At 29.1% G+C, this 20,691-nt stretch overlaps 1 protein-coding gene across 2 annotated transcripts in view; it reads left to right on the top strand.

The window, feature by feature from the left end:
* Window positions 1–20,691, top strand: part of LOC105848244 (mucin-2) — a 142,014-nt gene that overhangs the window by 22,820 nt on the left and 98,503 nt on the right. For both annotated transcript variants that reach the window (XR_010639652.1, XM_065801528.1), the window contains exons 3-4: window positions 300–429; window positions 10,427–10,531. Coding sequence is in view for 1 of the 2 variants with exons in the window: in XM_065801528.1 (XP_065657600.1) it covers window positions 300–429; window positions 10,427–10,531 (235 nt within the window). In the remaining variant the exon portion in view is untranslated. The remainder of the gene's footprint in view (window positions 1–299; window positions 430–10,426; window positions 10,532–20,691) is intronic.

Below are 20,691 nucleotides of genomic sequence, written 5' to 3'. Positions count from 1 at the left end.
ATAATGAAAAGTTTAAGGTAATTGTTACTTTTTTTTTTCTTCAAATTTTTTTTCTTTTTATTTTCTTGTTCTTCTAATTGTTTTAACATGAGAGTTAAGTCTTAGCGTTTGTGCTTTGGTTAAAAATTAAAATTTGAAACAAAAACAATAAGAAAAATTGTTTCTTTTTAAATTCATTAGAATTTAAAAAGAAAATTTATTAAAACTTATTCAAAGAAACGTTTCTTAATAAAAACAAATTATTTTATATTTACAACCAGTAAATGTATTACTAAAAATCCTTTGTATTTTGTTTTCAGGTATACAGCAAGACTTTTATTTGGGTACTGCACGTATTGTTTATAACGTATACTAATTCAATCGGAAATGATAGTATCACTAATAATGTAGTTTTGACATGTCCATCAAGTTATAATGATTCATTAAAAAGTAAGCTTTTTTAATTGCAGTTAAGTTGTGTTATATTGTTTTTTTAACGATCACATCAACATCATCATCATTAGGTATTTATATATTACTTTACGTAGTATAAAATTGATTAAACTTTTCTGATGTAAAAATGCAGCGTGTTTAATCTGTTGTTGAAACAAGTCATCAAATACTCGATGCTTTTATTCTCAAAGCAATCGAAGTAATTTTAATCCAAATTTTTTACTCTTTTTTTATATAAGTTTTTGCACATTCTTCAATTCAAGGTGGTTAAACAAAATAGTTTAACTACATCATCTTAATTAAAGTATTTTCTATTTACAGCTTCGCCACCCTGTGGGATTTTGGCTAGCAACTATCTAGCGATATTCCTAACAATAAAGACAGCGAGTTGGCCAAGAGAATTGCTAGCTAAAAGTAATATGCTCAAAAAGTGCTATAAATCTAGCTATATACTAGGTAGTCGCAAGCAATTTGCTAGGTAGTTGCTGGCTCATTTTACACCGGACATCTAATGATAATTCAAAAATATTTTTTACAGTAAGAATAGCTGAATATTTTTTCATAGTCTCAACCATATTATAAGCAAAACTTTTCATTTTAATCTCCATGAGATAATTATTACATTTTATAAAAACTTTATTACATCACCTTTTCGTTGATATTAGTATACGGAATGCATAAGAGTTAATTATGCGAAAAGTAAAAACATACAAAAACATTGATAATTTTAACATCTGTTTTCTGTTAATATATATTTGCGATTTTTTCCATTTTAGTTGTCTAGTAAAAAGTAAAAAATTTTGTTTGATTTTTGTAAGTAAACAACTTAATACTACTGTTAAATTTGGTGAATGTAAAACATTTTACTATTACAGTTTTCAAAAACCTAAAGCTACACCTTTATAGTGTATATGTAGAACTTTTTGTTTCGTTTTTTAATCTCAAAATTTTTCTAGTGAACTACCTAAATAAATTACGTCTATTAGTCAAGTCCTCCGGAACTTAAGTATCTAGATAAAGACTAATTTTTAAGACTAATTTTTATGTTCATAATACTTAGCAGCCATAGCGCAGTGGCTAGCGCGCTTGTCTCAGAAGCGTCCGCTTGTCAGAGATCCGTCGTTCAACCTCTGGGCAAGTTTTATAACATCGGTAAGGAAGGAGGAGTGAACTTCCATTCAAATGCTCATCTGCGGTGTTCTGTGATAAGATCGTAAGGACTTCTTGGGGCATCTAAAGTAAATTAAAAAAAAAATTATCATCAAAACAACTGTAAAAAAGTCGCTAAATTTTATTGTTCATTAATGAGCAGGACACAATAGAAAATTACTATTCTATGTATGTATACTTATTATATGAATATATCAGGCCCTATGAGAGGAGAGGGGGTGCAGTCGGTGCGCCGCACCAGAGCCGTAATTAATATATATATATATATTTAAATTTTAACAAAGTGTTTTTATTGTATGTGATTATCGTATAGGGTTCGGATTTTTTTTTTTTTTTACAATTTCTTACTTTGTTGATTTTTATGTTTTTAATCCCGTGGTGGTTGATGCAAATTAAAAAAAAAAATTTTTTTTTAATTTGTTATAGAAAAATAATTTTTTATAATTTTTTAGATTTATTGAACTTAATATTTTTAAAGTTCTGCGTGCAAGAAATATCTAAATGCATAAATCGGAAGCACAAAAAAAAAAGAAAAAAAGGAACGCATATACAATGAAAAAAAGGAAATACAGACACTCTTTCAATTAGGTGTAAAAAAAGCAACGAATTGAATTAGGTAAAAGAACTGAATATGAATTAGAAACAAATCCTGATGTAAATTTGGAAAAGAGAAAAATGAAAATGGCATTCATGAACAATGCCATTCCAAAAACGAAATAGCAACTAGTGAAAAACAAAAAAACTTAGAGCCTTTTACAAATATGATTGACATAGATATTGTTTCAGAACCTGGACCTGATGCTACAGAAATTTCTAAATTAAGTAGTGATTCATTTCGCCAACCAAGTACAAAACTTGACATTGGATTCATCACAGTAGAACTTCTTTTTCAATCATAAATAATTTTTTTACCAGAGATCATATATAATAATCAAAAATTTTCAGAAGATATTTTAAAGTTTAGAAATATTAATGCAGAGTAGCGTACCCAAGACTGGCTTGTCTGGAGCAAGCATAAGGCTTATTTATATTGTTTTCCTTTCCTTTTATTTTGAAACAGTGCCTGTTCTAGGCTAAGGATTGCTTCCAAATCTGCATTGACTTCAGCTAAAGGCTGGTCAGCGAGTTCCAATTGGTGGAAGTTATATAACAGGATTCCAGATCATAAATAGGTAAAAATGCTAAAATTAATTTCAGTATCTGCTTTTAAATTCTAAAAAGTATACTGCTGGAACTTATATTTTACAAGGAATTAAAGTTTATTTGTCAAGTAACTAAAATTTGCGTTTTTCTGATCTGCTTTTGTTCTGTGCGCGATTCCGCTTCAATCTTAATTTATTTTAATGAATACCATTATTTGTAAACAAAATATTTATTTAAATTAGAATTAAATTAGAGTAAACTGAAGATTGCCAGTTTTATTATTGTGAAAATAATAGACAAAACATATACGCGATTTTTTTCCGTGATTTAAAAAAAAAACATGCCAATCACTGATTAAAAATATAGCGTCACTCACTTAGGTAGAACACGCGTTTAAGAGGAAAAAATAAAATACCGCTATTATACCGGTATTAAAGTTATTCCGTACCGAAATACCAGTATTGAAAAGTAATTTCGGTATTGGATGCACTACCCGTAACCTTGATACGACTTTAAACTTTACGGATGTAATAAATGATCTGCATAAATTTTTTATATCGTGAATAATATTTACTAAAGGTTTTATTACAAGTTAATTTATGGTTTAAAAAGAGGTAACGGAAGGATTTTTTGATGCTTCAGAAATGAAATTTTTAGACATTGAACAAATTTCAAACTTAAGTAATATCATGCTTATGTCAAATGAGACTGCTTGGCAAATTGAGGTAATTGGAGCCTGGGATTAAAAATCCCATATAAGCTAGATCCCATCTTTTTTTCCTACGACATTAGGAGGTTGGTGCTTTTACATAAAAAATTGTACATTTAGCAAATTATACTAAACTAAAATTGTTTGACAGACTTTAAAATTCATTGAATGATCTTTAGGTGTTCAAAAGTTATGACCATATAAAGGAGTTTCAGGTAGACCCGGGCGGCGGGTAACTCCGGCCACTTGATGTTCAGCATAAACTAAATAAGCTATGTGATTTTAAATACTATAAAAATATTATTTGAATGAAAATATGGCATATGCAAAGCATCTATTATAATAATTCAAACCGATTGGCTAGGAGTGCAAGATATGGTTAACTAGTTTTAAAAATAGTATTTATGAATGAGGTCTGATTTGGTGGTATCGGACACAGGGTTCCGAACAACTTAATCCATTTACACAGTAAAAATGAACAACTTTTTATATAAATAATAATACATTTAATATAATACACAAACCCATAAAAATTCCAATAAAAAGACACAAACCCATAAAAATTCCAATTTAAAATCTTTATTTTCATTAATAAAAAGCTAATGTTTATATTTCAAATGATGACATTTTCATTCCCATTCCTTATATATCAGTGACAATTTTTAAAAGCGATTTTTTTTTTTTAAACGTATTGAGAATATTCCAATGCTAATTAATTATATATTATATTTGCGGTAAAAAAGAGGTAAAATTATGGTTAAACTATATGTCCGGGGCTACCCTCAAATTTTGAAACTTTTTTCTAACATTTTTTATTTTAGGTTCTGTATATTATTAAGGTACACAGTAATTTTTTTTTTTGTTTCTAGTTCAATAAATAAATTTTATTTCTTTTAACTCTTTTGACACTTTCTGTTTGTACATGTGTACCATTTATTTTTTCCTTAAGTGTGCGGGGCTACCCGACTTTACCCTACTCCTTATTTTAAGGGACGAATTTATGACTATGTACCCCTTATATTAAGGGAGAGCGAAAGATTACTTCCTCATAACTTTTTATCAATAAAATGATTGTTAAATAGAACATAAAACTTTTCGATGAATAAAAGTTTAAAATAACAATCTAAAAAATATATTTTATTATCTAATTGTCTCTTCATTCGAGGTAGGGGGACTAACTTTTATAGATTTTATTGTTTCCAGACTACATTCACTGCGTTTACGTCTTTTTCAAATATTTTTTAATTTCACTCTGACTTACATTTGAGGGTTTGGGAGAGTTTAAATAAAACAGCAGATCTACTTTTCCACTTTTATAGGAATGTTAGCGTTTTCTCACTGAGAAAAGGCTAATATTCCAATAAAAGCGAGAAAAAGATCTCTTTTCGAAGAAAAAATCATATTTAAAAATCGGAAAAACATTCAGAGACACAGAACAAGAAAATTAGCTTCTTAAATGCAAAAAGAAAAAGAGCTCACATGCAACTTAAAAAAGCTTTTTATCATTGCATACCATGAACCATAAGGAATTATGACGTTTCTGGAAGATAATGGTTTTCTAGAAGCGCAAAGAGAGAACCAGAGGTTGCATGATATCTTTCAATAAAGAGATGAATAAAATAAAGAAAAGCAAAAGAATAAAAAATGAAGAACGAATGGTGTTTTAGAATTGCAATTTTTTATTGGCCATTTTAAATTTTCATAAACTTTGTTTCGTCTTATTTTGAAATAAAAATGACAAGTTGAACAATTTGACTTCTTAAAAATTTGATTCAAGACTGAATTTGAACATTTATTTTATATTTAACCCAATTAAGAACATTTTGTCAATTTTTAAATATTTTACCCGAACTCTCGTAATATAAATACGACTTTTCTAAGCATTCCCGTTAAACTGTCTAGTTTTTCTAAATCTTCATAGGAACTGTTTTTAAGTAATATAGAATAGATAAAGAGGTTGTTATTTATAGATTTCAAAATTTGGAAAAAAAAAACGCCACCCTACTGGCTTACAAAGCCACCAAATATATATATACATATGTATGTATATTAGGGATATGACTTTTTTGCAACCTACTAGGCCTGTATCGTAATTCAATGAACTTTTATGTAAAAAGAACGAATAGATGTTTCATTTTGACATATTTTGAAAAAAGGTCACCCCAAAACCAAAAAATCGAATTTTCAATAGGTACACTTTTGTACAGTAAATGAATATTAAAGGCTGAAGATGTTGTAAGAGTCATACTCCTGTTGTTATTTTATTTATTTATGCAACATGTACTGTGATATAACAAAAAACATTATGTGATATATGATTATACAAGTATTACAAAATTAACAGTATCAAAGCGTCTAGTACAACAATATACATAACTGTCTGTGTCTATAGGCCTACTGTGTTTAGTACATGGGTCACATGATGCTCACGTCTCATAAAGAGTCTAGCGCTTATTACTTAGAATGAATCGAAGTTGCAGTTTGTCTTTCTTTCTGCAGGAAGCATACAGGTCTTGCATCACCTTGATTGCACGTTCAGCTATCTGATTACTTTGTGGTATGTTGATGACGGATGGCTCTTTCTTCCAGTGATTTTTGAATGACTGCAATGCCTTTTTGTAAGGCTTCAATACATCAGATAAATTCTTGAAGTCATTGTCATTGTACTTTTGACTACTAAACCAATGTTCTGCCCACTCATATGAAATGAACCTGCAAACCTTCTCCAAATTCTTTCTCGCTTCAGGCATAAGAATGAACGCCAGAATGGCGAGAATGGCTCTTGAGTTCCATCTGGCATTGCTCATATTAGGAATGTTCTGAAAGTGAATCAGAGGGAAGTTTCTTTGTTCTTCATAGAACCTAAACACTCTTGTTAAATGGTACAAAAACTTCATATCGTCTCTCCACCCTGATTTATCAAGAATTTCTACAGTTCCATTCACAAACTTATCCTTCAGTTCATCATACTTATTCAACAGTTCAGACACAAATGGGTATTCAATGTTTGGAGATTTGGTATCACCCCCAAGTTCTTCGTCCATCACCAGACGGAGAATCCTGTCTTGTACGTGATGCTGACAACCGATAAATTGTGGTATTGTGACACCCTTTAATTTAAACATACGTTGCAACTTCACAACAACTCCATTTCTCTTCCCAGTATTGACGTTTGTTGTATCAGTAATGATCATCTTAATTGAATTCCACAAATTGTATTCATCAATAAGTTTGGCAATTTTTTCAGCAACAGTTTCAGCTTTGCCATCTTTTAAACGCAGTGCATCAAGTTTCACGTCAGTTCTTTCATTCTGAAGTACAACTACCTGATATTCCTTATCATCTATTCGTTTGCCGTCAAAGTGTAAGGACCACTGTTCCATTTTAAGTTGTTGTATCATTTCTTTTTTTAATTTACCTGCCTCTTTGAATATGGACTTGTAAATTGCTGATTGACTTGGAGTTGGAATATCAATACCTTGTTGTGATAATACATTGCATATTTTAGCAGCTTTCTTTGTGGAAACTCCACTTGATGTAACCATACTTACAGCAAATTTACTTTTGTAGTGCTTTCTAGTTTTTTTCTGAGTGTCCTCATCATCGTCTTTATCACCGTCGTCGTCTTCATCATCTTCACTCTTACTTTTGCAGTTTTCAGATTCAGTACCACTGTCTGTGGTAGACAGGACTTGTGATGTGGAAGGTATTGCTGTTCCAGACTGGACTTTCCTTCTCTTGGAAGGGTGAATGGTTTCTTTACTTGCCACTTGTCCTGTTGAGTAACCACTGGCCATTCACTTTCGTGATGTCAAATAATGCATTGAGAACATCATATTTTCCACGCTTGACACATTCATCATAGACCTTCAGCACCTTCATAAGCTTTGCTCTTATCACTTGATCAGACACACGTGGAAAATTCAGTTTATTGTCCCACAATTTTGTAATTTCCTTAGAAATTTGGTCTATTCGTTCTTTTCTTCCTTTAACATATGCTCCGAGAAACTGGTATCTTCCTACGATCTGCAATTGAAGTGGTATTCTGGATTTTTCATCGAGTGAATGTTCTTCTACAGCCACGCTTCCTCTTCTTCTGTGTGACTCTTGAAATCTCACCAAATTTTTAGTCCAAGTCTTCTTGTTCTTTGTTACTGTGGTATGACTTTTCTTGTGAGACATCATATAATATTGTTACGACTTTACGGATAGCTGAGCGTAAATATCCGTTTAATAAAGTCGTTTAATTAATAAAATACTTTAACTGTATAGTAATCCAATTATAGTTCGATAATCCAGTCAATGTTGATAACAGTTCGATAATCCAGTCCGTATCCTAACGATAATGCTACAACTACTTATACTTCGTACACTTACAGCGTCTTTAGTTCGCTACAGTAGTTCCTTATTAGCTCAGTTACACGCAGAGTACTTCATACAACTATTCACATTATCAACACTGAGCTCTGACAGCAGCTCGCTTATATAATTATTTGGAGCTTCCAGAATGTTCTACTAAGTTCTATAATCTTCTACAGTCTGTTACAGTCGTCTATATCACCGTGGTAACACAATGACGTCATCACATAACAATTCCAAGTATTTGCCGGCACACGGCCGTTTCGTTGCCATGGTAACATGTGGCGTTATATTTATAAATTCATAACAAAATAATGAAATAAATAGAATTAAGCTGAGAATTAAGCTTAAGATTAAAACATCGGTCAAAAATGAATGTATAAAAATGGTAAATCAAATTTTTTTTTTGGGGGTGACCTTTTTTTGTTGCAGAAAGCTATTTGGGCCTTTTTTCATGATTTTAGGTAAAAGTTCATCGATTTATGATACAGGAAACATTTTATTTGAAAAAAAATTAAAAAGTCATATCCCTAATGTATATATATATATATATATATATATATATATATATATATATATATATATATATATATATATATATATATATATATATATATATATATATATATATATATATATATATATATATTCAGGGCCAGCTTTTGAGGGGGCGAAGTCGTGAACCGCACGAAGGCGGCAAGTAATTTTCTAATAGTAAATTAAAAAAAAAAATTTAAAGTCTGCCCTTTACAATAAAAGCGCGATTTTAAATTTGAACGTCGAAAAGTTACTAAATTTGTTTTATCTTCTTTTAGAATTTGATGAAAATTTCTTGAGAACTTTGTTCAATTTTATTTTTTTAATTATAAAAATAATTTTATCTTACGAATAACAAATAATCAGTCTCACCTCACATAAAATTTCAAATTCGACAAAAAAGGCATGAGTACAAAAAAAGAAAATCCAAAGGTCAAAAATTTGAAAAAAATAAAAAAAAATTCATGAGCTTTGAAAAATATGCTGCTTACAAAGAAAGTCATGACGATTTAGACAGAATATACGGTGCTTTAACTATCTCTACGACTCCAATAAAGTTGGAGAACGTAGAGATAGTTAAAGCACATTACTAGAAAATAATTGTGTAACTTCATTGGAAATTGAAGAATATAATAAATCAGTTATTTTAAAAAAGAATGTAATGATTTATTGGACCATACATTACAAGAAACACCTAATTTATTGAATTGATTTAAATAGTCAATTGTTCGATCTAGCAACTTTGTGGAATATTTAATTGTTATTAACAGTGGGTGGAAACCAAAGTAAGAATAAAAACCACAAAAACTATAAATAAAAAAGGACTTAAAATTAAAGAAAAAGACAGCTTGCGATGGCAAAATTTTTTCTTCAGTTGATGAATATTACTCTTTTTCTAGCTGAAAACAATATGGCTTTTTGAGGGAGTTCAGAGAAATAGTTTACACCTAAAAACGGCAAATTCTTAGAACTAATAAAGATGCTTGCAAAATTTGAACTTGTGATGCAAAAACAAATAACACTTCCAATAAAAGGTGGCACTTGCAATGATAGGCAATCATTATTGCGAAAAAATATTCAAAATGAGTTAATTGATTTAATGTATCTACAGGTAATTGATGAAATAATATTAAAGCAATTAAAAGATTTTAGCTCTTCAAAGTAAACTTACAGTAAATCTATAATAGTACATTAACAGTGTTCTCCTTTTGCAACGAATTGATAAGCATTAAATCTTTCCTTTCTGGAATGGTCAAGAATAAAACGATTTCTCCTTATACTTTTTAAAACTTTATAAAACAGCATAAAACACAAGGTTTGTATCCAAACACATAGATTGCAATGCGAATATTACTAACAACACGTTTTTACCGTAATGAAATGAATAAAAATCTATCTGCGGTGAGCAATGTCGCAGAATAGACAAGTTTAGGAAACCTATCGATTGAAAACGATATTGCTGAAAATCTTGGTTTTTCTACGCTAACCAAAGATTTCAGTGTTTAAAAGACCTGAAAGATTAATTTAAAAAATTAAATAAAAGTAATTTGTGTAAAACATAAACAAAAAACGTTTCTTTGCATGTTGCATTTTGCATTTCATAGGAAAGTATTATTTTTGATTTGATTTGTTATTATTTTCCGTGTAGTTTAGGTATATGGTAAAATGCGAACTGCGAACCAGTAGAATGCGAACTTTTTTGCGAACAATGATTTTATTATTAGTTGATGATGTAACCGTTTTTTTGCTATAATCATGACTAAACGCTGCCTTAACCAAAACCCTCAGTCGTTGAACCTACATTTCGTTGAGTGTTCCCCTAATAGTTAGTCGATGAATTTACACTTGTAAACATGTAAAATACTAATATATTATTTATTTGTATTAGAATACAAATAATTATAAAAAAATTATAACCCTTAAAATACGATGTTAAGGCCGACACTGTATATATATATATATATATATATAGCAAATTTTTCTTTAACTAAAATACGATGCTAAGGCCGACACTGTATATATATATATATATATATATAGCAAATTTTTCTTTAACTAGATTTCTATATATTGTAGCATGTACTTTGGAGAATCAAAACTGCACCTATCTAATCAATGGATTCAGTATTAGTTTATTAAACAGTTCATCTGGAAACTTAACTAATTCTTCTTCTTGTCTTAGTAAGTCATATCTTGTAAATATATGAGTACTATATTCTATAATATATCATATATGTGTAATACTTTGTATAATATATCATATATGTGTATTTGTTTGTACTTTTTTTATCGTTTTTAACAAACTTTTCTATAGTTTTTATTTTGAATTATTACTATATTTTATTATAAGTTTATTATGATTTCAGTTTTCTTATAACTTGTTTTTATAAATGCTTAACTCATAAATTTAATACCAGTTCTAGTTTATGCTTATGTTTAAATTATGTTTGTACCATAATTTTTATACTAGACTATAATTAGAAACTTTTTTTATATATAAGAGATGTATTTTTCAAAATTATTTGTAATTTAGTTTTTAAATTTATTAATCAAATATTTCAAATGTTTATCAAGAAATTATAAACTTTTTTAAATTAGTTATTTGAGTTTATGAAAGTATGAATACGCTGTAGTTTGGCAAACTGACTGTTTTGACTGTATGTTAAAAGCTTTATAACCTATACAGTATTTTTGTCTTATTTTTTTTAATATAATTTTCTAAATAATATATTTAATATAAGTCTTATGATATATTATATGCAGTGACGAATTCAGGATTTTTTGGTGTTTGAGAAAACTTCCAGACATGGAACAAACTCCAAACATTTGTAATTTTATACTAATGTCAAATAATGATGCTTTGCAAAAAATTGCAAAGATGGATTGCAAAATTGGAGGCTAGGAACAAAAAACCCTTTGATTTTATTTTCCCTACCTTCAAACGTGAGGGGCAACAAGTTGATAAAATATTTTTTGTACTATTCTCAACTAGACTTATATTCATCGATAAGCTTTCAAAAAATATGACCATATAAAGTTTAAACCCCATCGATTTTAGGGGATTAGAAAGGAGTCTGTACTACTTTTATGCCTTTTGGCCCATAATCACGCCAAGCCGATCGTTTAGATTTTTACATCAACGTATTGTTAGTGTCTTACGGATTACCAGCCAAAAAATCTAAACCCGATCAGCTTGGCGTCATAGTTTTCTGGTAAATCTGGTATCTGGTAAAAATATTTTTTTGGCCAAAAATTAAAAAAAAAAAAAAAATCAAAAAACAAGAAAAATTATTGTAATTTTATATATTTAAGCCAAATAATAAAAAATAGTTTTTATATTATACATTTTTGGTAGTTTTTTGATGATAGAATTGCTTAAATCATCTACCAAATAAAATTCACTATTTAATAAAAATATTGATCTATAGTGGCTTGTTTCATTATTAAATATTGTGCAACATATAAAGTTGAAACAACGTTTATCAATTATAAATGATAATGGGATATCATTTATATTTAGTTCATCTTCATCTTCTTGGAACACCTCTACAAATAAACAAAATGGGTGAAATAAAAACTTTGCAGTAGAATCATTAGAGCAGATTTTACACAATTCATTCAACTTGATATTTAAATATGTTACTTTCTCTGCGTTTTTAATTAAGATAAACTCATTAATGTTTGGACAAATAGTTTTGTTACAGGTTGAACAATTAAACTGAATTGTCTGAAAATGTATTAAAAAACGAATAAACGCATTGCATTCTGTATCAAGAGTACTGAAAGTTAAAGAATCATTTGGTTTTAGTCTCATAACAAGAAGAATCCATATAGTTTTTACTCTATCCCATTCACAAGTTTCAATGAGAGAAAGTATATCGAGTATGTGATTATATATTTTGATATCTTTTTTATTCTCTTCTACTACACTTATGATATTTTGTGACAATAAAGATGAGCACCAAATAGCCAACAAAAAATAATCAATTGTGCAAGTGTTCTGAATGATAATACTTCGGTATAATTGACACAGCAAAAAATAATCTGTATCCATTTTAAAATCATCTTTATTTAACAAAATACAGCCGCCCCATTTTGGTAAATGCTTTGAAAAAGATCTAAAGTTTGTTTCATTAATTATTTTTGCAGATTTCTTATTCAATAGTGAAATACTTAATTCAGAATCAATTATATTCAATTCTACGTTAGATTTAGCTTTCGATTGTATTAAACTCGTTGATATATCTCGTTTCATAGTTTCATTTATCTCTAATGTTTCTTTTTCAGATTCGCATTCTGATTCATTTTCACTTTGTAAAAAAAACATAAGCCTTGAGCCTGGATTAGGAAGTTTTTCTAAATACTTTCCACAACACAAATAAAGTATAATGCTAGCAATGTGACTACAACAACCACAAGTTCTTAAACCAGAAAAACACCCGCATGCCCAAGACAATACTGATTCTGGACTATCGATATTTGGCAAGTATTTAATATATAACCTATACTTAGTCGCGTTTGAATGTCTTGACTGAATTTCAGCGGAAATCAATTTATAATTTTGAATTTGTTGAATATTTTTATCAATCAAAATAATATATTTTCCATTTTTATTTAAATGTTCTGCTAGATAACTGTAACTTTGCTTTATTTGATAGCTACCAAATGTGATGTATTTTCGCATATCATCTATAGAAAACTTTGGGAAATCGTTTAAATCTAACGCGTCAATTGGTTCAAAATGCTTTTTACTTTTATTTTTTGTGTTCAAAATATATGATTCCAAATCATTTTTGAAATTAATTTTAATTTTCATTAGAATTGCAATATCTTTACCGTCTTTTTTATCGGATATATATTTTACATGAAAACAGTTAATCAAAGAGGCAGCTATTCTAACATCAGTCATTATATGAGGAAGCATTGTATTCCTTGTTTTTTCCAAAGATTTAAAAGATTGTTTAAATGTACCATTAACAGCCTCGATAACCCATCTGCATTTTGTAACAAACCTAGTATGGTTCGCTTGTAAACTAGTTAACTGACTTTTAGAACAAGTTGGCATCTTCGTAAACACTTTATATGTAGTTTTCAATTCATCAACGATATCTCTAAAACCTCTATCTAAAATGAATAAATCATTGGGCTCAACTAGTTCTCTTATATCGTTTTTGGTTTTTAAAATATTACTTAATATAGTTGCGTCATTCATAGTTGCAGCATAAGGTCCATAAACATCAATAATAAAACCATTTGCAGTGCATACTACAAAAGGCTTAACTAAATGTCTTTTTTTTTGCCCACTGTACAGTTTTCGTTGTAAAGTATTATTAGAACTTTTTTCACAGAATAGATAAGTACCATCGGCTATAATTGCTAGCTGTTCTTCTTTTAAGTCAAACAAATCTTTGATCATGTCTGTTTTATTTAAGAGCCAATCTTTTCGTGATCGTGATTTTGCTCCTAAATTCTTTTCAACAAAATCAGCACTAAGTGAGGTTCTTATCTGATGGCAATACTTTTGAACCTTTGACCGACACGACAAACCAAAATAACACGCAATTGAATTTTGATCAAGACCAGTCTTTAACCAAAAGAGATAAACGGCAAGAGCTTGCTCTTTCGAACGTTTGAAAGAGTTTTTAATTGTTTTTAATCCACTTACCAAATATAAAAATTCATCTTTGGTAAAACCGGTATTTTGGAAACAAAACTCAGTTGTTACGTTATTTATTTCGCTAAATTTTGCAAATATAGATGCAGTTTTTGAATCTCTAGACCGAAAACTTTTAAATAAATCTCGTATCATTGTTTTATATAAGTTTACGGAGTTTTTGAAAGATGAAATATTATTTAAATATTCATCTTTAAGCCACTTACTGTCTGTCAAATGAAACTTACAACACCTACTATCAATAGGTATAAATATATTTGTTTTAATAAAAACATCAATTATCCCTTCATTTGATATTTTACTAAATGGAGTCGAACCAGATTCAGATTTACAAATAAAACAGTAACCATGTGAATTTGAAATTCTATCGATTTCTATATTGATCTTTTTCTTTTCAATAGATTTATTGCAATAATCATTGTCATCGTTGTCATCGACATTCTCGAACTCTTCAGAACCCTTATCAGTACTCCTAGAATCGAAATGATCATAGTTTTCAAGAACAATATTAGGATTTGACTCATCATTAGAATTATCTTCAACAAGTGTATTGTTAGAAATGACATTTATATTTTTATCAAGAAAAAACCCGGCTTTGTTCAAAGATTTTAAGTGCTTGTAACACATTATCTGATCATGTATAAGATTTATTCGATCAAGTTTAAAATGATATACAACTTTATTTATCATATTTTCATTTTTAATTTCAAAAACTTTTTTTGAGCCAATACTTTCACCTCTCTTTTTACAAACACAACAATATCTATTTCTAAGATTATTTAATACCATTTTGTAATATTATTATATAATTTTTTTAATTTTCAGTAGTTATAATAAAAATCTTTAAAGGATTTAATTCACATGAAATAAAAAATAAAAATTGCAAAACTTTTTATTAAGGAAATATAAAAATGAAATAAAAAAACCATTAGTGTTTTAAACTTTATTATTTAAGCTCAATTAAAATAGTTGCGGAGTAGTTAACTGTTGTTCTAATTCCTTTTATATCGTTTTAAAATGTGGAATTTAACCATACCATATCGATTCTATTAGCCACAAGTGCGTATTGAAAAGTTAAGTCTTTTTTTCAATTTTTTTGTAAATAAAAAATTGCCTTAAATTTTTATTTTTTTTGAGGGGGGAGGGTGGGTTAAAATTATTTTTAAGTTATAAAAAGTACTTTTCTAATATCCTTGAGCGTAATTATAAGTTTTAAAGGAGGAAAAAAAAAAAATTGGGGGAGGGGCGAAGAGGGGGAAGGGGGCTCAAAATTATTTTCACGTTGTAAAAAATAGTTTTCTAACATCCTTAAGCTTAATTATGATTTTTAAACAAAAAAAAAAAAAAAGGGCCAAAATTTCATCTAAGTTGGACATACTCCTTTTTTATGGTCATAATTTTTGAACGCTGAGAGATCTTAACATGAAACTTAAGTATAAACATGTTTGGAGTTTGCTCCATGTCTGGAAGCTAACTATTTCAAACACCAAAACATCTTAGATTCATCACTAAACATATGATATAAAAAATATATTAGATTATTATCATAAATTGCTTTTATATTACAAATGGAACTTTTTACTAAATAAATTAAAGTTTTGTCTTAAAACTTATCTAAGAATACATTAATATCAAAGTTTATTTATGATTAAAATATTTATATTTTTGTATTAATTTTATGAGTTTATGTAGAAGTATCAAAAGGTTGCAGTTTGGCACGCTGAAAAATTCAACTGTATGTTAAAAGCCTTAAGATTCACACAACATCTTTTTTAAGACTCTCTTCTCTGAATTTTTAACGCTTTAACATTTCTAAAACAATTTTTCAAATATTGCGCAGTAAGCCGCTGTCATGTATGGAATATCACTTGGCTCAGTGTGCGGTTTATGTATTGTATTTATATTAATTGCCGCAAAAAAAATGTTATAAAATCTTCAATTTTTTGGGAAATACAAAAGAAAAACTTACAATTTTCACCGTGGGAGTTACTTAAGATCCGGAATAAAACACTTTCAGATCATTTAAAAGATATGATATTGAAAAATTTATAGTAAACAACAGCGCTTTATGGTTGATAAAAAAATTGTTTATCAAACTAATACGTAAATTAATTGTTATTAAGTGGATACATAATATGTAAACACTTAAAAAAATTTTTGTTTATTATGCATGTTATGCATTCGCTATGTTTTTTAGTATCTATCGTGCAGCTGCTTTGTATTAAATAACATTAATAGTTGTATCATGATTTTAATTCGATAAATAAGTTATTATTTGCTTACATCATGCTATAATTTGGACTGGTAACTAATTAATAATTAGTCTAATAACTCAATAATTATAAGTTGTTTATATAATGTTTCTATGTGGAATTATAACATTATTTATTATAAGTTGTTTATATAATGTTTCTACGTGGAATTATAACATTATTATTTGTTTATAACATGTTTAAATTTTTAAAACATATTTTACTTTGATAAACTAAATGAAAGATTCTTACTTTATTTTTTAATTAAATGATAAACTCATATTGTGATATCAACAAGAGCTCAAAAAAGCTTAGAAGACCTACGAAGGCTTTAGTAGAAAGAATATTAAGTACAAAAGATTTAATAGAAAACTCAACAACTTATACGTGAGCCATTCGCCAACTTACAAACAGCTTATTCAATATGCTTACAAGTTTGAGAAAGATTTATTTTACCGGCAGAAATTAACTTTTGACTTGAAAATTGAGGTGACAAAAGTCAGTTTTTTAAACCTTTGATAAAAGATAACCCATTGAAAAATAAAATTTCCTGAATATTCAAGCATTATCCATATACCCCGTATAAGTTGGTAAGAAAAGAACTGGAAATGTTGTTTGATCTGTCTGCTTGTCAGTGTGATATTCCAATTTATAATAAATGTAAAGATAGGTGAATATAATTTTAAAACACTTTTATTTCAATATCAAGTGATAAGAATTTTATATGTGCAGTTAGAAATCCAGTACCCTATCCAAACCATCCCGACCCTTTCCCACCACCACCACCTTCTAATGTTTGCAGAAGCCTCTGCAACAAATATTTTTAAAATAATTTTGATTTGATAGTAAAACAATAAACATTTAGGCAAGATGGATGTCGAGAAAAGTGAGTGCACAATGAAACATAGTTTGTCTCTGTGAGAAAAGTAAAAAAGTAATACACATAATTTTTTTTTACCAGTATCACTATGCATTTACAAGTACACTTCAAAAAAATGATAGATTAAGTAAAAGAAAGGAGCATCAACTGCTTATCTCTAATTATTTGACCGCGATTTTATATTTCATTGACTTGTCACTTTAAGTTAAAACACTTTCAATTTTATAATACCTTACTTGTTTTAGGTCCCTGTTTTGGTAAGAGAATATTTAAAGGACAAATGATCCAAAATAGTACCAAAAAGAAGTTGGAATTTAGGCAGTGTGGACCAAACAGTGGCAACAAGGGTTGTAAAATTGTTTATTAGAGAGAAAAAAGAGGCTACTGTAAGGCAAATTAGACAGAGAAATCTTCAAACAACATCAGAAGTTGGTTCAGATGAAATTTTTAGTGTTGAACCCTAAACTTTAGATACAGCTGAAAGTAACGAGTTTGTAGAGCAAAGTTAATAAAAAGTATTACTAAACTGAACTAATACAGCTAAGGCTGCAATATGACATGAAGTTAGTGATGCTACTACAACTGCGTTAGTTAATACGGTAGTAAGGTAGTGGTAGAGCGCTCGCCTCATAAGCGAGAAGTTCCAAGTTCAATCCCGCGCTGAACTTGTTTCTCTACGCACCAGCCTTGTTCGTGTTTTGGAGTTATAGAGTTGAGAGAGGGTTCTTACCACAACTAAAGTAGGCTCTTTAACTGTAGCGGCCTTCATGGTTTCGGGGAGGTGAAATGAAATTAAAAAAAATTGACTGTGTAATAACTGAATATAGGGTAATTTGTGAAAAAACAAGAGTGGCTAATTCAGTTGATACTATGCACCGTTAAGAAGTTTTACAATTAAAAGTAATTGGTGAAGATGAAAAAAAAAAAAAAGACAGAAATTTATTAGTTTATGAAATGAACAAATGCATTTTTAAAAATACAAGACAATGAAATACAAGAGATTTTGGGGTGTCAAACTTTGTCAAACCTGCCTTGTGTCAAACCACCAAGTATAAAGATCGTCTCGCTTTTACTTTTGAAAATTATCCTTTTTCTGGTCATAACATATTTTATTCAACTGTTGTTCTATAAGCGTTATACAAGCAATAAATCCAGGCAATACATGTTCTGGTACTGGTGTGGATGATGGTTTGCTTGTATAATTGGGATTGGTTGTTTGCTTCACTAGTCTGAGCTACCAACTCTCAATGTTATATTTGAAAGAAATGGAAAAAACAATGAACCTAAAAAATGTATTCTTCAAAAAAGGTTTCTTTATAAAATAATACAGTTTATCAACAAACAGGAAATAACAGAGTTCATGAGAATGTATTAATAAATTTTCACGGTAACTTTTACTGATGCTGTGAAGAAAACTTCCTTTATGCCATGCTATGAGATGATGAAGTTGTAATTGATTGTGCTTTTAATTGAATTATGCATATTATGTATCCAGGAAAATTGATTCAAATTTAAAGCTTAAAATCAAAGCTATGGAAGTTAAGCCCTTGCTTTTCAAAGCTGATATTTGGACCGACTTAATTGAGGTTTCTTACATAAAGGTTGAGCTTTTGAGTTTTTGTTTCTTCAAATGAGTTACTACAAGCTATTGAAACTGGTAATAAACTCTCTCTTACTGATCTGCTAAACAATTAGTAGAAAGAGCTGTAAAACGTATATCTGAAGCTTTTAAATTTTTTATGAACGGGTGAAAAGACTTTTTTTTTGGTTAAAAATCAAAACAGAACCAAAAACAAGAGAAATACAAAAACTTTAGATATATATATATTGTATATTTTTTCCAGACTAATATTACAAACTTGTGTATTACAAATATTTATTGAAATCAAAAACTATTTTTCTAAGACTTTGACAACTAAAAAAGACTATAAAAAAGTTAATTTAAAGAATGTTAGATATTTATAATAATAAAGACTTCATTTAAAAAAAAAAAATAAGTTTTAAACAAAACCGTTAAAGTTGCTGTGTTGAATATATATGTACCTGCGTATGCCAATACACCGCAACCAGAGCCAGAGAGAACAGTTGTTAAGTTTGTGTGTTTATTTTTTTATTAATTTAAAAAAAAATTATCGCTCTCTCACATTTGCAAACTAAGGTACATTTTACTGACTGGCTCTAATGGAATTCATTGTTTAAGGGAAGGGGTGTACGATACACCCTTTTTTTACAAACCTGGCCCCAACTATTTTTGAACACAGCCAATTTTAAAGAGATTTCTGTGAACATTTGACATGAAAACTTGAAAACTGCTTTATAACTAAGTATTTTAGAAAATACTCAACGCTTGTTAATATTTAAGAAAAAACACAAATAACGGGTGGGACATAAAGAATGAGACAAATTTTGCCAATTAATTTTGTAATTTTGCAAATAAATTATTCCAAGTTTTATATATATTATTATACATCATGAAACCCTGTTAATTTTATAGCTTTTGAAATTTTGCCTTTAGAATTTGTTAAAATAATGACGCTAAATCTTATCTTCCAATATATGATTAAATCTTGGCTAGAGCAAGGCTCAAAAAATCTGCAGTTTTTTTACTTGGTTTTAAGGCTCAAAAGATCTACAGTTTATTACAAACAGAAACATCTAGGGCAACAGTGTACAGATAGGTCAATCGTATACTTAAATCTAGAATCTCAGCCAAAACCTTGCCTGGTAGGCCAAGGAGCATTCGAACAAAACAATTCATCGCAAAAGTGAGGCGAAATCTTGTATCTAACAAGAAAAAAAAGGCAGTTAGAAAAATTCCCAGAGAAGCAAGTTGTTCATCTCGAACTGTTCGTAGAATATTTAACGAAGACTTAAAATTGAAAGCGTACAAAAAAATTCGTGTTCCTGCATTAACTGCAGCTCACATCGAAAAAAGAAAGTCATTTTCTCATTGGATAAGAAATCGGTTCGCTAAACCGACTTGTCAAAAAATTCTATTTTCAGATGAGAAGGTATTCAATCAAGATGGGCAATACAATCTTCAAAACGACAGAATTTATGCTGAAGACAAGCTGCTAACGAAGGTGTTGGCCTTCATCCAGTACATAAATTTACTTTTAAAGTCATGGTTTGATATGGATTCACTTTTAATGGACCAACCAAATTAGTAGTTAAGCCAGACAATATGAGCTTTAGTTCTGATTCTGATAAAAAATGTCCTACCAATCGTTAAACAAGAAGGAATTTGATTAATAGGAGATAATTTTATCTACCAAAAAGATAGCGCCACGTTACACGCAAGCAAACAAACTATCGAAAACCTTGAGCTCATGGGCATTGAAAACATTCCACCTAAAATCTGGCCGCAAACTCGCCAGACCTTAATCCCTTAGACAATTTTTTTTGGAATGAAGTGGAGGATTGTTTGGAATTATGTCTATACTTATGGGTCACATCAATCTCAAAGTGAGCCAACGTGTTTAGAAAAAAAAAATGTTTTTCGATAGTGGCCTATTGTGCAGTTGCATATACATTT

The sequence above is a fragment of the Hydra vulgaris genome, chromosome 07, assembly GCF_038396675.1.
Source record: "Hydra vulgaris chromosome 07, alternate assembly HydraT2T_AEP".
Classification (NCBI taxonomy): Eukaryota; Metazoa; Cnidaria; class Hydrozoa; order Anthoathecata; family Hydridae; genus Hydra; species Hydra vulgaris.
Note: the sequence above shows the minus strand (reverse complement) of the source record. Positions and strands in the feature narration are given on the sequence as shown.